Genomic DNA, 18,502 nt, shown 5'->3' with positions numbered 1-18,502 from the left:
GCATTCTTGGAAATAGACTAAAAGGGCAGATAATAGCATATCAATTGTTTCTTCAAACACGGTTATGAGACGTGTGAGTGAGGACCAACTCCGGGCTTATTCTAAGTGGTGGCTGTGAGATCATCATCGGCTTGGGGAGTAGAAAAGTCTCCATCCCAAAAGTCCTATCTGAGTCAGCGTCCAGGTTTGAAGAGAAGAGATGACCATGTACGTACCCAATCTATTGCATCTGGTCTGAACCAATCAACGTTGCTAACCCAATCTTCAAATCTGCTTTCGGCCAGCTCCCTGGCCGGAGATGGTGGTGAGGCTCGTGACAAGCGCAATCTAGAATCATCAGCTCCTGCTAGCCAATGCGGGTTGTGTGTGACTTACTGTAGGCAGCGCAAGATGGGGTAAATATGTGAACAAGCTGGACTCTTTCTTTTCAGACATTCCAAGCGAACCACTGCAGCATCAATCACCGCCAAGTGCTCGGTAAAGTCGGCGTCATTGGGCATGTCCACTAGACATGATGTGAGAGCGACAGCTCCGTGAAGGGCATTACAGCTGATTGTTCCATTGACGAGCCAGCGATAGCACTTCAACCTCGGCAGCTGGAAGAACTGGCGATGGATGTCTAGCAACGCCAAACCGGATTGAGCGCATCTGTCTCTAGACTCAGGTCGGAACCGGCTTGATCGAGAGTGATGAAATGGTCGATGGAGAAGCAGGTAGAGCTGATGTGCATAGGTCTGCAGAATGCACCAATGCGCATAACCCGCAGTATCCAGGATACTTCTCGCGCCATTGACAAGATACAGAGAGTCCCACTGCTGTTGCTGCGCTGATATTTCGGCGTCAAACGGACCTAGTGCCGCTTCGTTCAGCTGATTAGGGCCAGACACATGACTATGAACTCGCGTTGAGAGTTGAAAAAGCTGAAAGTGGAACCTGATCAGCGACATGTGCGTAACTCGACGGGATGAAGCCTGAGCCGGTGGTGTCAAAATGGCATGCTCTTGTATCTCATCGTCATTGGCGTCGGCTGGCATCGTGGCTTTCATGTTGGCGAGAGATGATAAGTCGATGTCTCGATAGAGAAGTGTCTGGTCGGTGTGAAGAATCAGGATGCCTGCCCAGCAGCGCCGACGACGCTCTCTTTCAATGAAGTTAGACGCATCACCATTGCTATGGCAGCGGAGAGCGATGGCGATGTGTAACGCGTTTCCAAGCAGAACCCAGCCATACTCAGCACCTTCGGTATTCGCAATGGTGTGAATCAGGATCAACAGTGCTTCAAGAGTGTTGAGATTGTGCCGGACTAGGAATTGATCTTGCGAAAGACACATCATGGCTGCCTCTCGACACCGAAGTGATAGGCCGGAAAGATCCCGGGGTGTAGATGAGTCTTCCCATAGCTCTGAGAGACCGGGGTCGGTAGGGGGAACAGTTTTTAGAGTCAATCCACAAATGGCATACAGTAATGCTAGCCATGAGAGATCCGCTTGTTGAGGAGTTTGTAAGAACGCCCAGTACTGCTTCTGGAATGTCGGACCATGCAGGATGTGGAACAGTGGGGATAGTGTCGCAAAGTAACGAGTGACAAGATACTCGCACACGGGGTCGGGCGGTAGCGCTGCAAGGAGTTCGGTGACTGGCTTGCTCGGGCCAAAGGACAAGGTGAAGGGGACATCCGTGGGAGCTGGGGGAGTCGGCTCAGCCGGTGGCCGACATAACACGGCATCCCATCGGCTTTGGATCGCCTCCGGACTTTGACTTCGGGGCAAGACCGACTCCGGCTCCGGCTCCGATATCTCGGAAGGCTGATGTAAAGGTTGAGATGAAGGCCGATCAACGGCAGGTAGATTCCGGCGCCGTTGAGTGGCGCGCCGACAGCTCGTAGTGGCGTATGAGCAAGAAAGTTGCCAGCCCCTTCGCAAACACGTCGAGCATGGCAACTGACGGTCGCATCGGAGTTTGGAGTGTCTGCAGGACTCACAGCTTAGTGGCTTCCTCGGACGGCGCTTCAGCTGTCGATCTTCTGTATGAGAACTAGGAGTTCTTAGGGTTGAATCGTGCGTCATGGCGACCGGAGTTGATAGATAGTGCGAGGTAGTCGGAGCAAGAGTTTGATGTGGTGAAGCGAGGGTCTCGGACATTTGTGTGGATCGGATCGGACATGTGACTCGGAGTTGAGTGGAGAGTTTGCTCCGAGTCGTCGTTACGTCATCTCCGACTGGCGTGATCACGTGAGTTAATTCCATATCGACTTCATGGTCACTCAGCCAGAAAAAAAATATCGGTGAAATGAAACGATTTAGTTCTATCTTCATAAGGACTTTCGGAGTTGTTCAATAGGTAACTCAGGCCATTAACTCCAGCAGATATCGCCGAGCCATCTCAGCAAATGTCTCCACAGGAGGTCAAAGAGATCCATCCACAGTTCTCCGACCATCACCCCAATGATCAAGATAATCTATCAAGATATTTTCTGTCAAGTTGATTTATCATAGATCTTAGGCATTTACACTTGAGATCGATCTTTAGCTAATGACAAATGTGTGTTTAATCCCTGTAGAACCCCTCTGCACAACCCCCCCTCGCTTCAGCACAACCCGATAAAAGCCCCCCGACTTGTCGATTAGGCATCGCCGAGGCAGCGGACGCGGAAGTTACCCGTAGAAGTCTCAGAGTCGAGGGGAACCCAGATGGATCCAGAGTCACCGCTGGGCTGGAACTTGCCCGCGTAATAGTCGAACAGGGGGAACCAAATGACAACACCAGACTGATTGCCTTCGCACTCGATGGGGATCTCGATGCTTGTGCCGCTGGTAACAGAGTAGCTGGAAGAAACTTCGAGACCAATTTCAGCCGTCATGACATCAAAGAGCGAGCCTCCGAGGCTGACAGAGGCGGTGATGCCAACAGTTTCAGTCTTGCTCTTGGAGGCGACCCATTTGCCGCCGTTGGGGAGACGGTCGGTCATCTCAATCTGAGCTCCAGGTCTCTCGACACTCTTTCGGCGGTTTGTGATTTCGAAGCTGTCGTCATCCTGTAGGCGTATTAGTTTAATTCGGGTATAGGCCAGCGTACTGACTTACTCGAGCGTGCAAAGCATGTTTAGCTTTCTGCTCCTCCTCAATCTGCTTAACCTCTGCCTCATTCTCCTCAAGAGTCATGACCTCCTCAGCCACACCTGCAGGTTCACTCGCAGCCGCCTTCATGGCAGCCTTCCAATCTGTGTTAGCCCGAATGGCAACCTCGGTCCAGGGCTTAGGCTCAGCGGGAGACTCGTAACCACCGCCATCGTCGGGCTCGCAGTAGGAGATGATGGCTTTGGTGCGTCGTCCCCATTCCTTGCTGGAGTCGCAAACTTCCTTGTCTTCGTTGTTGCAAAACGAGATGCGGCAGTTACCTTCGCGGAAGATGCGACAGGCGCGTTGATTGACGCAGACGTCACGTTCGTCACCGTTGCCAAAGTAGACATTGCCGTCAATGATGCTTCGGCCTTTGGGCGAGTCAGTAATCACGCTCCATACTTTGAGGACAAGGTGTCCTACAGTCTTTGTAGGACGGCTGAATCAGTCCGTCGCATTCGATGCCGGGCTTTGGGCGAGTTCCATCAAACTCGCCGTCAGATTGGGGCATTGGAGTTCCTGCGACAAGACCATGGGTCATGGCGAGGAAGGCGAGAGAGGTCTTGGAAAGAAACATGATGAATAATCTGTGTTTCTCTTGGGCAAAGAAAGGGGTAAAAGGTGATGGTGTGCCGCTGTTGTTTCGCTCAAGTGGTTCTGTATACTGGAGATGTCCTGCTGCTTGTTGAATCAAACTCTTCTCACGGAGAGCGAGTCATCTTTATCCTCAATAAAGGTCGCCCCCGAATGCCATCGATCGCATCGTTTCTCCCAAAGCAGCCCATGCTTCGACTTCGACTGTTTCAAACGTCATCCGCCACAGACGTCAAAGAGGCATCCCGAGATTAACGATGCCTTGGTTGCTGAAGGATGAAGATGCATTCACGAGTATAGCCCACTATGACGATCTTGTTGGTCGTTGTTCGGACGGTCGGGGACTCGGGCAAGCCGGATGCCAAGGGGTGAGATATTCCTTCAGAATCCATTATAGACAGAATCTCGAGAATCTTTTGCGAGGATTCCTCTTGGCGAGTGTCTGCATAAGATGTGATAGGACAGTGACATTGAAAGTCTCCGCAAGTTACAACGATACTGCCTCGTTAAACTGAGACATGCAACTCGGCTGTGAAGGGGAGAAGCTATGCGAGAGAAGAGGGATTTGAGGCAGCCAAGACCTTGTGCTGACTTGTTTCGAGTAAAAACTTGTTGTTTTCTGGGTATTGTCAAAAGTTCTCGGACAGTTTCGAAAAGGGCTTCCCGAAAATGAAAAGAATCCCGATGGTCCGATGATTTCGATGGCCTGCATCGACACTCAGGCCAACACGACACCACGTGGGCTAGCTGGAACGTGAGAAGCTGACAGTGAAGATCCTTTGTTGTACCTTTCCCTTAATCTCTCACTTCTACTATGATGTCACATGCTACTGAATTTGAATGATCATATGGGGTGAAGAGTTCTAAACGGGAATATTCATCGCCGATTGTTCTTGTTTGAGAAGTAAGCCGCAGGCAGCTGAGACAGGAGAGGGTATAAGCACGACACTTGTCAAGAACCCTTGTCAATGATATTGACGGGGAATTAAGTGATCGGCACGGGCAGTCTTGGAGGCTTATCAACACTGGCTAGATTTCCAGAAGGATGCTAATCTAGCGCCTCAAACAGGGCCTAGATGATAGCTTCTACCAGACTTATTTAGGCTCACTATGAAAGAAGAGACTATGAAACACACAATTAAGCTCTTTGTTTTAAGTTCCGACATTCCTACTCAGTCACAAACAGCCTCCATGTCGTCAGCCAAGATAACCCAGCCCCAGATGATCAGTCTTTGAGAACCTTGATGGCCATTTCCAAGACATCACAGTGGGACGATCACCAACACGCATTTCATGCGAGGATTTGTCTCTTCCATAGAAATGACGGCAATAGCTGTGCCAAGAGCAAACAGGAGCTGTGTTGGTAGGATCATCGCTGCTGTGACAAGTTGGGAGAAAAGTGTTGGTCGCAGGGGAGGCTGGGGCCCTACATAAGCTGAACCAGAAGGGAGAGACTGCACCTTCATCCTTCAACGCAATTCCATCTTCTCTCTTGACACTTCTGCATTCATGATTCCCTCACCACGCTCCCTTCTCGCCGGAGCGGCATCTGTCTACGTGGTGTTGCCTGCGGCAGCTCAATGCCCTGCTTCAGTTAGGAAAATCAACGATGGCAATGTCACATTCAACGCAACCAGAGACACCTCAGTCACGTTTGTCGAGAAGGATCCTTGGCATCTTTCATTGACCATCGAAGACTCTCGTCGAGAAAACACGCGTTACGGCTCAGAATGGAACACGCTGCAAGACTTGGGTGTTTTTCTTAGCGTCCCAGAGTCATTCATCGGCACAAGGGATGGCAATCGGACCCAAGTCTGCACGTATCGAATGGAAGGCCAGAATGCGACTTCTGATGCCGAAGACAACAGTGCAAAGCTGTCTTGCAACGGCATACTGAGTGAAGATTGCCAAAAGGTGTTGCGAAGTGTTTCAGCCCCAAAAGATGGAGAATGCCCATCAGCACCATCAAACGTGGCTGGGGCCTGTGGAGAATCGATCAACATCTGGACCTGTAAGTTGTCTCCTCTTCATTGCTGTCAGCTGAGTAGATGCTAATAATCACTTACTAGCCGTTCCTCTGAATTTTTCAAGTTCCAACTGCTCAGTTGATGAGCTTCCAGGTGTTAGTCTGCCTGATGACTACGAAACCTTTCAACTTTCCAGAGGTGGCCTTGTCCCTCCTGATGCAGAGAGGGACTCATTCGAGGTTTATGACTTGCGCGTTCAACAACCCATCCCGATCCTCCTGTCAGTCCGGCTCCCTGACGGCAAGGCTACTGCTGAAGTCATATGCCTGGCTCCAAGCAACATTACCCAGAGCAGTCGTAAGCCAGAGGCAGAGTTTCCACCTAATGCTGCCGGTAGCTTGGACCCAAGGGGGGCTTTCGTGTTTGCGGTGGCGGCTGTGTGTGTTGTGAGAATGGTTCTAGCGCCTTGATAGAGACCCAGACAATAATGCTGTGTTCTTGTATAGCTCTTCAGTCTTGCCTGTTCCTGATGGACTTTTCGGGTTCTTATTATGTCTTTCTGAGCCTTTCCACGCCATACCTTTCTCGTCAAGTCCAGAACTTGATTTGCCAATGAGGCCTGGAGTGAGATCAGAAAATGGATTCGCACCAATCTTGCCAAGCCATTATAGGAAGGTCAATCTGCTAGAACTTAGCCCCAGCCGCTGTCAACATGGATATACGAGAGCCTCAATGGCCCGAAATCGATGCCAACGTTACACGACGAAGATCATCTCCATATAAAGACAGGATCCTTTGCAACGTTGGCTCCGAAATTAACGTGCAACCAAGAATTGTGGTTCGTATTGCAAATCGATTCCCAACCGGCTGGTTCCTTTGTATTAAAATCCCCGTCAAATTGCCGTCGTTGCCGGGTATCGGGCTACTATGTCAAACCGCATTTTAGCCTATTGGACCGGGTCGGAACTTCTGTAGACTTCGACATGCCCCAGTTATATTGCGCCATTTGCCTCTTTAACCAGCGTCGCACTTGAGGCTCGATGTCGCATGTTGGTTCGCTCCTACGCAGAAGTTCCTGTTGATATTAATCAGGAAAGTTGTGATCAGGTCAAGATCCTCTAAAGCACGTTGTTCCTGGCTGCACATCCTTTGGAGCATGCGCCGTTCGATTGGTTCGTGGATCACGCCATTTCGATCACGAACTCAACGGTTGTACAAGTTCGGTCCTTTTGATGGGTCCGATGTTTGCCATGTTGGAAGGAAATTTAGATTTGTCGATCGTATTTATAGAGTTACCATGTACCATTCGCGTCCTTTCGCTTTTCTAGATCTACAACTGTAACCAACACAGACCACTGAATCCCATGCCTTTCTGAACGCCTATCTATTTACCTTGACAAACAGGTAACATCATGTCGAACAACGTCAGCCCTGATGGGGGCATAAAGCCCGCTGCAATTGCAACTACGAAGGGCGCCTATGCGCCCGAGGAGCCGTCCTCGCCGGACCTTTCCTCCAAGAGCAAGGATGACCAGGACCACGAGGTCCATCAACTCCACGACGAACACGATGAAGATACAGTTTATGTCAAAGGACATCCTGTCATTCGGAATGGTGCTTATCTGTGTAATCTTCCATTAATCCTGCTGCTGACATGCATGAACAGGCATGGATGTATCCAAGTACTTGATTTCGGACCGTGATGATGGGGATCCCTCCTTGACCTTTCGCGCTATCGTCCTGGGTTCCCTGTTCACGGCCCTTTCCAGCGTCATTACGATGCTCTACGTTTTTAAACCAACTCAAATGCAGGTCTCTGCAGTTTTTCTACAGCGTGCGTTATCTATCATCATATGCCCTCGCAGTCTAACACGGATATCCCTATAGTTCTCGTTTATATCTTTGGCCAAGCCTGGGCCCTTGGAACTCCTCGCCCCGATCGATTCAAATCTCCATGGGTCCAGCGTATCCTCCGATTCCTCAACTTTGGTCAACCCTTCAAAATCAAGGAACATGTCGTCGCTGCGCTTATCGCCTCATCTGGAAACAACGGTCTATCCGGAGTCGAGGTCTATGGTGTTGAACGACTCTTCTATAATCGCAGCGTTACTGCTCTTACCGCAGTTCTAGCAACATTCTCCATTTCCCTCTGCGGCTTCGTCCTAGCTGGAGTTTTACGGCCATTGATCGTCTACCCCGCCGAAATGGTATACTGGTCTACCCTTCCGCAGGTGGTTCTCTATCAGAACCTCCACTTCGATCAAAAGGCCAACCGAGACCGCCTCATCAAGTTCGGCTGGGCTCTCGGTATCGCTGCTGTTTGGGAAATCTTCCCAGCCTACGTCATGCCCTGGCTTGGCGGCATCTCCGTCTTTTGCCTTGCATCGATGAATGCACCCGAACACACACGCACCATCTTCACCACCATCTTTGGAGGCGCCTCTGGCAACGAGGGCATGGGTCTTTTCAACATCTCTCTGGATTGGCAGTACATCCAGAGTCAGTTCCTCTCGCTCCCTCTGAAGCAGCAGCTCAATACTTGGATCGGATATTTCTTCTGGTACATTGCAATGCTTGCTCTGTACTATGGAAATGCCTGGAGCGCAAAGAAATTCCCCTTCATGTCGACATCTCTCTTCCACGAAAACGGAACCAGATTCGATAGTACCACTATTCTCAATAATCACGGCACCATCGACTTTGACAAGCTTGAGCAGATCGGCCTGCCCTATATGACGTCAAGCACGGTCTGGGGATACTTCACAATGAACCTGGCCATTGGTGCACTGATTACTCATGTCATTCTCTTTTACGGCAAGGACATGCTTCTGGCATGGAAGCAGGCTCGCAGCAGGACTCAGCCTGATCCTCATTATCAAGGCATGCTCAAGTACAAGGAAGTTCCCATGTGGTGGTACATCGCACTCTTCGTTCTTTGCTTCATCGCTGGAATCGTGGTCACAACTAAAGGCGAGACAACTCTTCCGGTTTGGGGGTTCATTGTTGCTCTTCTTCTGGGAGGCTTCATTGCCCCCTTCTCCTGTATCCTATATGGACTCTACGGAACGGGAGTTGGAACCAACGCATTATCAAAGATGATAGGCGGTGTTGTCCATCCTGGTCGGCCTCTGGCAAACTTGTACTTTGCCAGTTGGTCCCACCAAGTCATTCTGTTGGCCGTCAACCTTTCGAATTGGCTCAAGGTCGGACAGTACACCAAAGTTCCGCATAGAGTCATGTTTGCCACGCAGATCTACGGAACTCTTCTGGGCGCAGCGCTCAACTATGTCGTCATGACCACGATTGTCAGCAACCAGAAGGAGATTCTCCTAGACCCGGTTGGCAACAACGTTTGGAGCGGTTCAACGATGCAGAGTCTCAACTCACAGGCTGTTACATGGGCAATGGCGAAGCAGATCTATGGCGAGAATGGGCGTTATCTGATTGTTCCTCTTGGCCTGGTAATTGGTCTCGCATTGCCCTTTGCGCATTGGGGTATCATCAAGGTGTTCCCACGCGCCAAAGACTGGCCCATCAACACGGCCATTATTGCTTCATACTCCGGCGCCACAACCTACTTTGGTATCACCTCCTGGATCTGGTCGTCGATTGCGGTGGGTATCTTCTCGCAGGTTTATCTCCGACGACGGCTTCCCAACATTTACAATAAGTATAACTACCTCATCGGTGCTGCGTTGGATGGTGGATCTCAGATCATCATCTTTATTCTGTCTTTTGCAGTCTTTGGTGCAAGCGGAAAGGAGAGGCCGTTTCCTACTTGGTGGGGAAGACCAGATGGAAACCCAGACCACTGTCTGTAGATTAGCAATCTTCTGGCTGGGAATCTGAATAGATGTAGTGGATGTTGATCCCATGGACCTCAACAATCATGGATGATGGACTTGTCGATATCTGAGCTGGGCAAATTATCGTTTATGACTTATTGGGGTATCTATGAGGCAATGGCTCCTAAGCAAAATCGACTTCTATGCTAAGTTTACCATATGGATTCCGGAACGGAGCATAACTTCCTCAAGCTGAAAAGAGTGATATAATACATACTGTGGCACAAGTGGACAGATGCTCGCAGTCTTGGCAGCCAGGGTCTGACTGGCCAGGCTAGAAGACGCCACACAGTCGAGTAACTCGCCGAGTTATACCTGCCGGTTTATATAAGATGATTGGCTACTATTTACTCGGTATGCAGTAGGTTACGCATAGTTAAAGCACATATTCATACAGTGCTCCTATAACTGTTTCTTTTATCTAGACTGCCAATTGGAACTCGAGACAGGTAATCAGAAATGGTCTGGGCCATTTACTCCCTCTACACGACATCTTTTTACCATCCTAGGCTTTCTTAGCAGACTTTGTCGGCCCGGTAACAAGCCTGGCTGCGAAAGGGATAGGCCATGCAAAGCTATCTATAGGGTCCTCCGTTACCTCGCCTGAAGTTATCAGATCAACTATCGCAACGCCGATGTAACCCCCAATAGCTGTAAGAACATGCCACCTACTTCCCGTTAGCCACCAATAGCAAAACACAAGAGCAGGAGACTAGAATATACCATCCGTGCAGCTCCAGGAGAAACGCAACGGGTATGCCGACTGAGCGTCTCGCGTCGATCAGGTGATGACAGGCCCAATCATCTATCAGCCACACAATGTATCCAAGGAGGAAGAATCCTATACTGACGTCAGTTGTATTCGCGGATTTTTTTTACGAGACAAGATAGCTTACCGCCTCCAAGTAAGGCAACATTCCGAACTGCCCTCCTGACTTCTGGGTTTGGTACTTGCTGAGGAATCAACTTCAGGTTTTGAGACGCAATGATGTAGACTCCCAGGCCAAATGTCGTGGCATGTAGTAGGAATTCATCCATAACCATGTGAGTGACCATGACGATGGTAAAAAGCGAGCCAAGAATTATTCCTATCCACTTGGTCTTCTGTGGGCTTGCCTTGAAGGTGAGGAGACGGTATATAAGCGGCGTCGTGAGGAGGTGCATCGACAGCTCATCGGCTATTGGAGAGTCAGAAAAGTCAAGGATGAGCAGGCAATGTGAACCTACACATCTGAGTATGGTACTTCATGGTCATATGATATCCGGCTGAGCATATGCCCACGCCGATTAGACCACAGTACGAAATCCATCGTGGTACCGTAGGGGAATTTGAGGATCGAGACAAGCCATAAATGCCGTAGGCGACTACACGGTGTGAGCGAGTTGTCTACGGATTTCGGATGGGGCCGACAGACCGAAGGTGAGACTGCTCAGGGTATTTACGAATTCAGCGATATACCGAGTCACGACATAATCCTGGGAGCGTGGGAAGACACGTTAGAGCTCTATCTTGATGATGAACCGGGTAATGCCTGAATAAAGTACCTCCTCGCAGAAGCTGCGTGTTGCAGTTAGCAAAGCCACAATCAGAGTGGAGACAAATACCTACTTCAGATATGAAGTCTGAGGTCCCCAAAATGGTGTCGCCATGGCCGTCTCAGCTCCCGATGAACCGTCGCGATGGGTTGTTTTTGCCACTTTTCCCCAAGGGCTACGTAAACCGTTTTATACGCGCCCCCCCGGACCAGCCGGCACCTACGACACAGTTATGACGTTGGGCGGTGGCTTGCAGCAGAAAACCTACAAGACCTCGGGAGGAATGGACCAATGGGAGACTAGGGAATTAGACACATATCTCAGGCTACGAGAAAAAGTGCCGAGTGTTCCGGTGCAAAGCTTGTCTGCGGTATTTTGGCCGTGGTCTTGTCTACGACGTGTCCTTTGCTGGATTACACAATTCTTAGAGATGGAGTTATCTTGACGAGTCAACATACCGTTTTCAAGTTGCCTACCATCGTTGACCTCTCATAAAGGTCATCGTTATCTCCCCCGGAAAACTATTACCTCGCTTCGTCCAATTGAGATAAGTGCCAAGAGTCTAGACGAGTCACATCCTTGCACATTCACGTGAAGCCGAGCTGAGGATGCATTAGTAATGCTATGCACTCTGTGCAAGGGTAGATAAGGTTGCATAAACTTAAATGGGTTCTCCAGGGTAAGTGCCAACCTCAACAACACCAACCTACAGATGCTATTAAGGCGTGCTCCAAAGAGTAACTTTATGTCCCTGTGTCCCTATAGTTGCTTAAACGATCGTTTTCGCCCATTACTATGGATAGACTTATTGTTGATTGCAGGAAGGGAGGAAAGCAAAAGAATTCCTCCACCTTCTAGATTTACTACAAGTTTCATCTTAGTGACCTTTCTCTTCACCCATAATAATTTTTGCACTGAGCTCTCTGGTGATTGATCAAATCATTCATGTAATTGAAAACTCGTCATTGGTGAGCCAATTGCGTACATAAAAGACTTGTTCAAGTGTAGAACTGTGTCGCTGAATGAGCTGCAAAATGTCCTGGACAAAACGACATATGATCACATAATCTCTATATCAACCTGGAACCCATCCCAGAAGCTTAGTTCCTTGAAACCCTTTAGTCCGCCCATATAAAAAAGTGACGTATAGCCGACACGCCCATACATACTCCCTTTGGCGCGAAGCAAAATGCCCTTCTGAACCCTCCCGAGGAGATCAAAAAAGAACATGGCAAGGTGTCACCCTGTCCATTCAAGATGGCATAGCCGGGGACGTTGAGAGTCAAGTCCTCTCGACGCTCAGAGATGAAAATGGGGCTCTTAGCCAGTGGGACCCAGATCAGCTCGATATGATTGCCAAGTCACTCGTTGAGGACTGTCGTGCTGACTGTAGGCAGCTTTCCATGGGTTGCCTGCCAACTGCAAGCGTTGGAGGAATGCCACACTGCTCTGGAGCTTGATGAGGCACTGGAATCACTTCCGGCAACTTTGGAAGAGACCTACGAGCGGCCTCTACTGGCTATCGAGGAAAAGAGAAGAGAAGGATTCCGCCACATCCTGCGATGGCTTTCGTTCTCTGCTCGGCCAATGCATCTTGACGAGATCACGGAAGTGCTAGCCATTGACTTCTCCACGAAGCCCCGGCCCCAATACGACCCTCGAAAGCAACTCGTTAACTCGGCAAAATTGTTTCACAAGCATAGCAACTTGGTTTCGGTATCGACCGTCAAGGACAGTACCGGGCAACATCAGGAGCTGCGCCTCGACCATCTATCCGTGCAGGATTATCTTCTGTCAAACAAGATTGTGGGATCGCCAGCTTCCTACTTTACCATCAACATCCTATCTGCACACCGCAGCATTGCCGAGGCGTGCATAGTATCCCTCCAGCAGTTCATTTCATCCGACGGAGAGCTTGAGAAGTTACCCAAGACCCACTCCCTGGCTCCCTATGCCGCTCGCTTCTGGCCCTGTTATGTACAAGCAGCGATTACTGCGGCCGGTAAAGAGCGCTCGTCGACATCCAGAGCACTTCTTGAGACTTCCAATCCAGAGGCTGTACCATTGATAATCCTGATAATCGAGCTTCTTGCCCAGATACTCAGGGTATTTGGATATTTGGATTCCCCGTTCCAACTACTGAGAGGAAGCTGCAAACATATTTGAACAGTCTCTGTGTAGAGCTTCTTAGTGCTCAGCTCGAGGGCCAGATCAGATTCTTTGACCCAGACACGCCGTGGATTGACAAGCCCGACGTTTCTAGGCGAATAAACGCTCTGCCCTCTGGCCTCTATTACGCGGCTCACTCTGGCCTCACTGACTCTGTCAGGCTATTGCTAGCAAAAGGAATGGATGTCAACACTATCGGTGGTCGATATGGCACGGCTCTGCAGGCTGCGTCCTGCAGAGGATACAAGGACATAGTGCAACTGCTTCTTGAAAGTTGTACAGAAGTAAATCAGCTTGCGGGAGATTATGGTTATGCCTTGCAAGGTGCTGCCTGCTATGGTCATGAGGAGTGTGTGATGCTGCTTCTCGACTGGAAAGCGGATGTGAACGCAAAAGGCGGAGAACATCACACAGCCTTACGCGCCGCAGCGTTCAACGGCCATGAAAAGGTCGTCGAGATCTCAGTTGAGCGAAGTGCAGCTATCGATGACACAGGGTCAGAAGACCGAGGCCAGAGCCCTCTGATAGAGGCGGCCGCTGAGGGACACACGGCTACCGTGAAACTTCTCCTCAAGCTTGGTGCAAATAGCTTGCTGAGAGACCAAGGAGGGTGGACCGCCCTGGGCGAGTCTGCTCCGCCTGAATATGACACCGTGGTCCGATTCTTATTAACCATGATCCTGCCATTCTCCAGTCCAGGGACAAGCGTGGCAAGTCGGCACTGCACCACACAGTAGGACTGGGACACGTTTCAACCGTCTCCTTGCCTTTAGAGCGAGGCGCGGATGTGAACGCAACAGATATCGACGGACGCAGCGCCCTATTTGGGGCCGTGAGGTCAGGGAACAAGGCTATCGTCGAGATTCTACTCAAACACAAGGCAGACGTATCGATTCAAGACGAAGAACGCTGGTCTGTCCTCCACATAGCTGCTTTCCACGGGCACGTGGAAGTGGGTGAAGCGTTGATCGAGGCTGGGACACCGATCAGCGAAGGCCCGGAAGGGATATTGTCGCTTCACATAGCCGCATTGAGGAGGCACATCCGTTTCATTGAGTTCCTTCTTGACCATGGGGCCAATGCCCTTGCCGAGACCGAGTCTGGTGCAAATGCCTTGCACTTCCTGGAACTCAATGAGACATACCAGGCTGAGGCACTTGCTCACAGACTCAACATTGACATAAATAATCTGACGGTTACGGGGTTGCGGAACGTCGCCTCCAAAGGCCGCGATGCTCGCATCCGAGAGCTCTTGGAGCGTGGCGCCAATATCAATGCGAGAGACGAGGGTGGTCATATAGCTCTGACGTGGGCAGCCATGAAGGGCCATACATCGACCATGCGTTTTTTGATCGAAAACGGGGGCGATGTGAACTCTTGCACCGATAATGGTAGGATAGTGATGGATTGCTTTAACGGAATGGATGAGGATATTGTCAACTTGCTGTGGGAACATGGGTATAAAGACGAGAAGCAATCTCTTGATCCTGACGGAGGAGCGCCCCTGGACATCGCGGAATGAGATGTTTTGAACGATAACAGACAGCTTTTGTCACGCTAGTTAGTCTTTACCATGTCATTTTGCATTGTTCACCTTGTAATTCTGACACAATGAGCAAGATAGTGAAGATGAAACGCCGTCTACAGGAGGATGGAGCATAGGAACTCACGCTAATTACACCGGTAGAGACTAAATACCACCTCTAAAGCCGGGTTGACTCTCCTACTACTCTGGCTTTCGACCGACAACAATGTTTTGCCGATAGTACGGATGAAACTTGGTCGAAGCCAGCTCACGCCTGAGATGAGCAGCGTACAACAAAATCTCTTCCTTCTTCCAGCCCAGCAAGTCGGCCATAAAGATGACGGCGCCCTCAATGTCCTGACCAAGGGCCAGCTTCATGTACCTGCCCACCTCCTTGAGTTTCTCGTCCTTCGGCCATCCGCCGATGGGACACTCGATGTGCGTGAGTTATGGTGAGGCTTCCTGGAGAAGGGAGTGCTTACCTTGAGTGTCGTAACCTTGATGTCAATAAAGCCTGCGGCCTCCATTGCCTTCTTCTGTAAATCGTCCTCGACAACTGTAAAAGGTCTCCCGATCTTACGACCGCCTTCGATAAAAATCTTACCCCATTGCCCCAGCGCTGAGTCGTCATGGACAGACCCATCATCGCTTAGAACCCTCGCCGAAGCCTCGTGACTCTCGAGATAGGCGCCGGGCTTGAGACAGCGATAGGCCTGCTTGAACAGAGCTGTCCAGTCCGGGATACTACCAACTAGCCAGCGCACATGCACAAAGTCGGCCGAGTTCTCCTTGAATGTCCATTCCTGGGTACAGTCATCGATCTGGCTGTTGGACATGTCAGTTGATTGTCCAGAAGACGGAGAGTTGCCTGACAATTGCAAATTAGGCGGTACCCAACTGGGTTGGATTGGTGAGACGTCGGTGCCGATGACGCTTGCGTTTGGGTATTCGTCTGCAAAATCACTTGTTCCTGGTCAGCAAATGTGATGGGTGGAGCTGGAATCTTACAGAGCCCAGATGCCTGTTCAAGTGGCTAGCCGTTAGTAACTGTGTAAATCTACTGATATTAAATTAAGGCTCGTACCTGTTCCCGTGCCGATATCAATGACTGTCTGCACATACTGTTAGGGCCGCCTGTTTCCATTAACAGAGGAGTGACAAACGTTAATGTCCTTTGATAGAGGAGCCAGATGAAGCTTTCCATCTAGTAGAAGGTATTGTACGTGATGACTGTCGATGGGTTGAGCCTGGTCCCGTTGTGCGTTCCATGTGTTGATCCTCACTTGATATCCATCGCATTATTCTGTTCCTCGTCATTTGACCCCCTGTCACCCGTCAGCTTTCGTTTTACCATCAACGGGAGGCTTGCCTTACCAATATTGAGCGTTTCCACGTTCACTATGAAACGACCTGCCGAGTATTGTCCTGTATTCAAGAATGGAGGATGTCAAGCTGGCGGTGGAGGTTTGGTTGTCGCTGTAAGTCGAGTCTTGATCGCTCGTATCGGGATCCTGTTTCATTAGTGTCCAACTTGTGGAATGCACTTTGGTAAGGAATCGTACTTCTTCTAATTCTACCCAGTGCTCTGCCGGGAGTAGATTGCCACTCGCCGTCTCGGGAGCTGCTTGGCTCGGAGACGAGGTCGGTTGTCCCTGGGAAGGGTTCTCCTGCGGAGGCGACGTACGATCATTCATGTTGTGAATAAAGACCAGAGGAGCCAACGTCTGTGGGAACCAAGACTTGCTGGATAGACAACGGGACACCGCTCCTTAAGTACGGCCCAGTCCTACTACAACCTAAATGGCGTGGTCCGACCAACACGACTCCGAATGTTCTGACGACCCCGCACGCAGTTTAACCATTTGAGTCAATTTACGAGATTTGCGATGCAGGGCCGCGGGGGTTAATCCCGTAATTCCCCCTTGGCAGATCATCGTTGCTTGACTGGCCGTTGGCTATTGGTTGAATGTGCCTGTTGTTGGTTGCCCCTGGCCTCAGAGGCATCTGGATGGGTCAACTGCTTGCTGCGACCTATCAACAGGCCCCGGCTTACCGTTGCTCGTTTCCGTTGCAGCGGCCTTGTCAAGCGAATGGAACCCTTCCTGGGTTTAGTAAAGCTGTGATGGGCAATCTTTGAGAGGGCATCAATAGCAACGTATAAGAATACCACTCGCCGCCTAATGATATGTGCTATCACTTACACCATTGAAAGCACAGAGTAAGCGGGAAAGCATCCCCGAGTGATCGCCCAAGGGCATCCAAGGTCAGAACCCGATTATAAATCATCAACCGTTCTCGCTTACAAATTATAGTAAAATGTTACGCCAAAAGTCTGACAACACCAGACCCACATCACCACCCCCCCGTCTTCACACATTATCTTCATCCTTTAATTACGCAATAATAAGAAGTCCAATGAAGCCAAAAAGTATATCAATTTAAAGCCCTTGATCCATAGATTAATATTTTGTATACCAACCCCCTGCCCGACGCACGGCTTGAAGCCGGCGCCCCATTAACTGCGTCAGCTTCTCGACGAGGCCTAGATCTAATACATCCCACGCTTCCTTGATCCACGACACCATTTTTGCTGTATCAGCCTGACTTTTGCCTAGTCTAGTAAATTCAGGGTATAATCTTCGTAATTTGGACTTCAAAGCTTTCCAAAGGTGCTCTATGGGGTTGAGATCAGGCGAGTGAGTCGGCCAATGTATGGGCCTAATCCCATGGAGCAGTAGCCAGTCTTTGGACTTCTCTGAAGTATGAATCCGGGCGTTATCGTGCTGAAAAAGCTCAAATTCGTCGATGAAAGGAAGAAGACCTTCTGATAGTGCCTTGATATAGCTCCAGCTTGTGTAACCGTTCCTCTTGGCCTCAGGATCCCTCGTCATGACGATGAGAATAGTCTTCTTCTTTCCAGCTATGCCAGCCCACACCATAATAGACTGACGAGCTTTTCCGTGTTGTTGAACATTGACTAAGTCCTTACGAAGCTTCTCATCAGGCCGGCGAAAGACCCAGCCGTCTGGGTTATTCGGAGCGTTTTGAACTGTGCACTCGTCTGTGAAGCAGGCCTGCGGGAAAGTCAGTGGTAGAACCCTCTGTCTTTCAGGGCCAATTTACTAGCAAAAGCTCGTCAATCCGAGGGATCCAATACTCGGCAAATTCAAGCCGCTCTTTTGCACCGTCTTCTGATAGTGCGATACGTCTTTTAGACCGCCATTTGCGGCGCCAATGGCTCTGAAGCCGTCGCTGGAGGGTCCTCTTGCTTATATTCAGATCGAGCTCTAGAATCAGGTCGTTCCACGTCAGGTGCCGATGCCGGTTAATAAAAGAATTCATCCTCATAATCTGTATAGCCGTGAGTTTCTTTGGCCGCCCTCCACGAGGTCTCGAGTGGTTATAATGGTGTTGTTCCCAGCGCCGCTTTGTGCGATAGACGGTACCCGGATCCGTGCCGTAGTCATCCGCGACATCCCGATATGATTTGCCGGCATATATCTCAGCCACCATCGCAGATCTTTGCTCGGGAGTAAATTCATGATTTCTTTGGCGATTTCCGCTTATTTCAGTGCCAAAGTTGCGTGTCTCAGGTGCCATTTTGGGTGGTTATTCTCGTGTTGAAATTGAAGCCTGTGTCGCGAAAGTCGCATCGTGAAGCGGGGTCGGGGCGGGGTGTTGTCAGACTTTTGGCACGTGATTTTTAGTAGTTAATGATCTGCAACTCGGGTTTTGTTACCTCTTTCG

At 50.0% G+C, this 18,502-nt stretch overlaps 6 protein-coding genes across 6 annotated transcripts; 2 read left to right on the top strand and 4 right to left on the bottom strand.

Annotated features, from left to right (window-relative positions):
- Window positions 1-101: 101 nt before the first annotated feature.
- On the bottom strand, window positions 102-2,066 carry NCS54_00972500 (Zn(2)-C6 fungal-type domain-containing protein; the record flags this gene model as incomplete). The annotated part of the gene is made up of 4 exons (XM_053155063.1): window positions 102-164; window positions 216-327; window positions 376-1,684; window positions 1,982-2,066. The coding sequence occupies 4 exons, from the start codon at window positions 2,064-2,066 to the stop codon at window positions 102-104; spliced, it is 1,569 nt and encodes a 522-aa protein (XP_053011038.1).
- A 557-nt stretch (window positions 2,067-2,623) lies between these two features.
- Window positions 2,624-3,696, bottom strand: NCS54_00972400 (Hypothetical protein; the record flags this gene model as incomplete). The annotated part of the gene is made up of 3 exons (XM_053155062.1): window positions 2,624-3,034; window positions 3,084-3,490; window positions 3,543-3,696. 3 exons carry the CDS (start codon window positions 3,694-3,696, stop codon window positions 2,624-2,626), a joined length of 972 nt encoding a protein of 323 aa, XP_053011037.1.
- A 1,526-nt stretch (window positions 3,697-5,222) lies between these two features.
- On the top strand, window positions 5,223-6,150 carry NCS54_00972300 (Hypothetical protein; the record flags this gene model as incomplete). The annotated part of the gene is made up of 2 exons (XM_053155061.1): window positions 5,223-5,724; window positions 5,783-6,150. The coding sequence occupies 2 exons, from the start codon at window positions 5,223-5,225 to the stop codon at window positions 6,148-6,150; spliced, it is 870 nt and encodes a 289-aa protein (XP_053011036.1).
- A 942-nt stretch (window positions 6,151-7,092) lies between these two features.
- On the top strand, window positions 7,093-9,501 carry NCS54_00972200 (Hypothetical protein; the record flags this gene model as incomplete). Its single annotated transcript, XM_053155060.1, has 3 exons — window positions 7,093-7,294; window positions 7,347-7,514; window positions 7,568-9,501. The coding sequence occupies 3 exons, from the start codon at window positions 7,093-7,095 to the stop codon at window positions 9,499-9,501; spliced, it is 2,304 nt and encodes a 767-aa protein (XP_053011035.1).
- A 529-nt stretch (window positions 9,502-10,030) lies between these two features.
- Window positions 10,031-11,175, bottom strand: NCS54_00972100 (Hypothetical protein; the record flags this gene model as incomplete). The annotated part of the gene is made up of 7 exons (XM_053155059.1): window positions 10,031-10,193; window positions 10,249-10,366; window positions 10,422-10,703; window positions 10,753-10,890; window positions 10,941-11,001; window positions 11,071-11,083; window positions 11,135-11,175. The coding sequence occupies 7 exons, from the start codon at window positions 11,173-11,175 to the stop codon at window positions 10,031-10,033; spliced, it is 816 nt and encodes a 271-aa protein (XP_053011034.1).
- Window positions 11,176-14,956: 3,781 nt separating this feature from the next.
- On the bottom strand, window positions 14,957-16,449 carry NCS54_00972000 (Hypothetical protein; the record flags this gene model as incomplete). Its single annotated transcript, XM_053155058.1, has 8 exons — window positions 14,957-15,187; window positions 15,238-15,718; window positions 15,764-15,776; window positions 15,840-15,867; window positions 15,919-15,985; window positions 16,039-16,080; window positions 16,130-16,266; window positions 16,318-16,449. The coding sequence occupies 8 exons, from the start codon at window positions 16,447-16,449 to the stop codon at window positions 14,957-14,959; spliced, it is 1,131 nt and encodes a 376-aa protein (XP_053011033.1).
- Window positions 16,450-18,502: the final 2,053 nt, after the last annotated feature.

Source organism: Fusarium falciforme, chromosome 7, assembly GCF_026873545.1.
Source record: "Fusarium falciforme chromosome 7, complete sequence".
NCBI classification, from domain to species: Eukaryota; Fungi; Ascomycota; class Sordariomycetes; order Hypocreales; family Nectriaceae; genus Fusarium; species Fusarium falciforme.
Note: the sequence above shows the minus strand (reverse complement) of the source record. Positions and strands in the feature narration are given on the sequence as shown.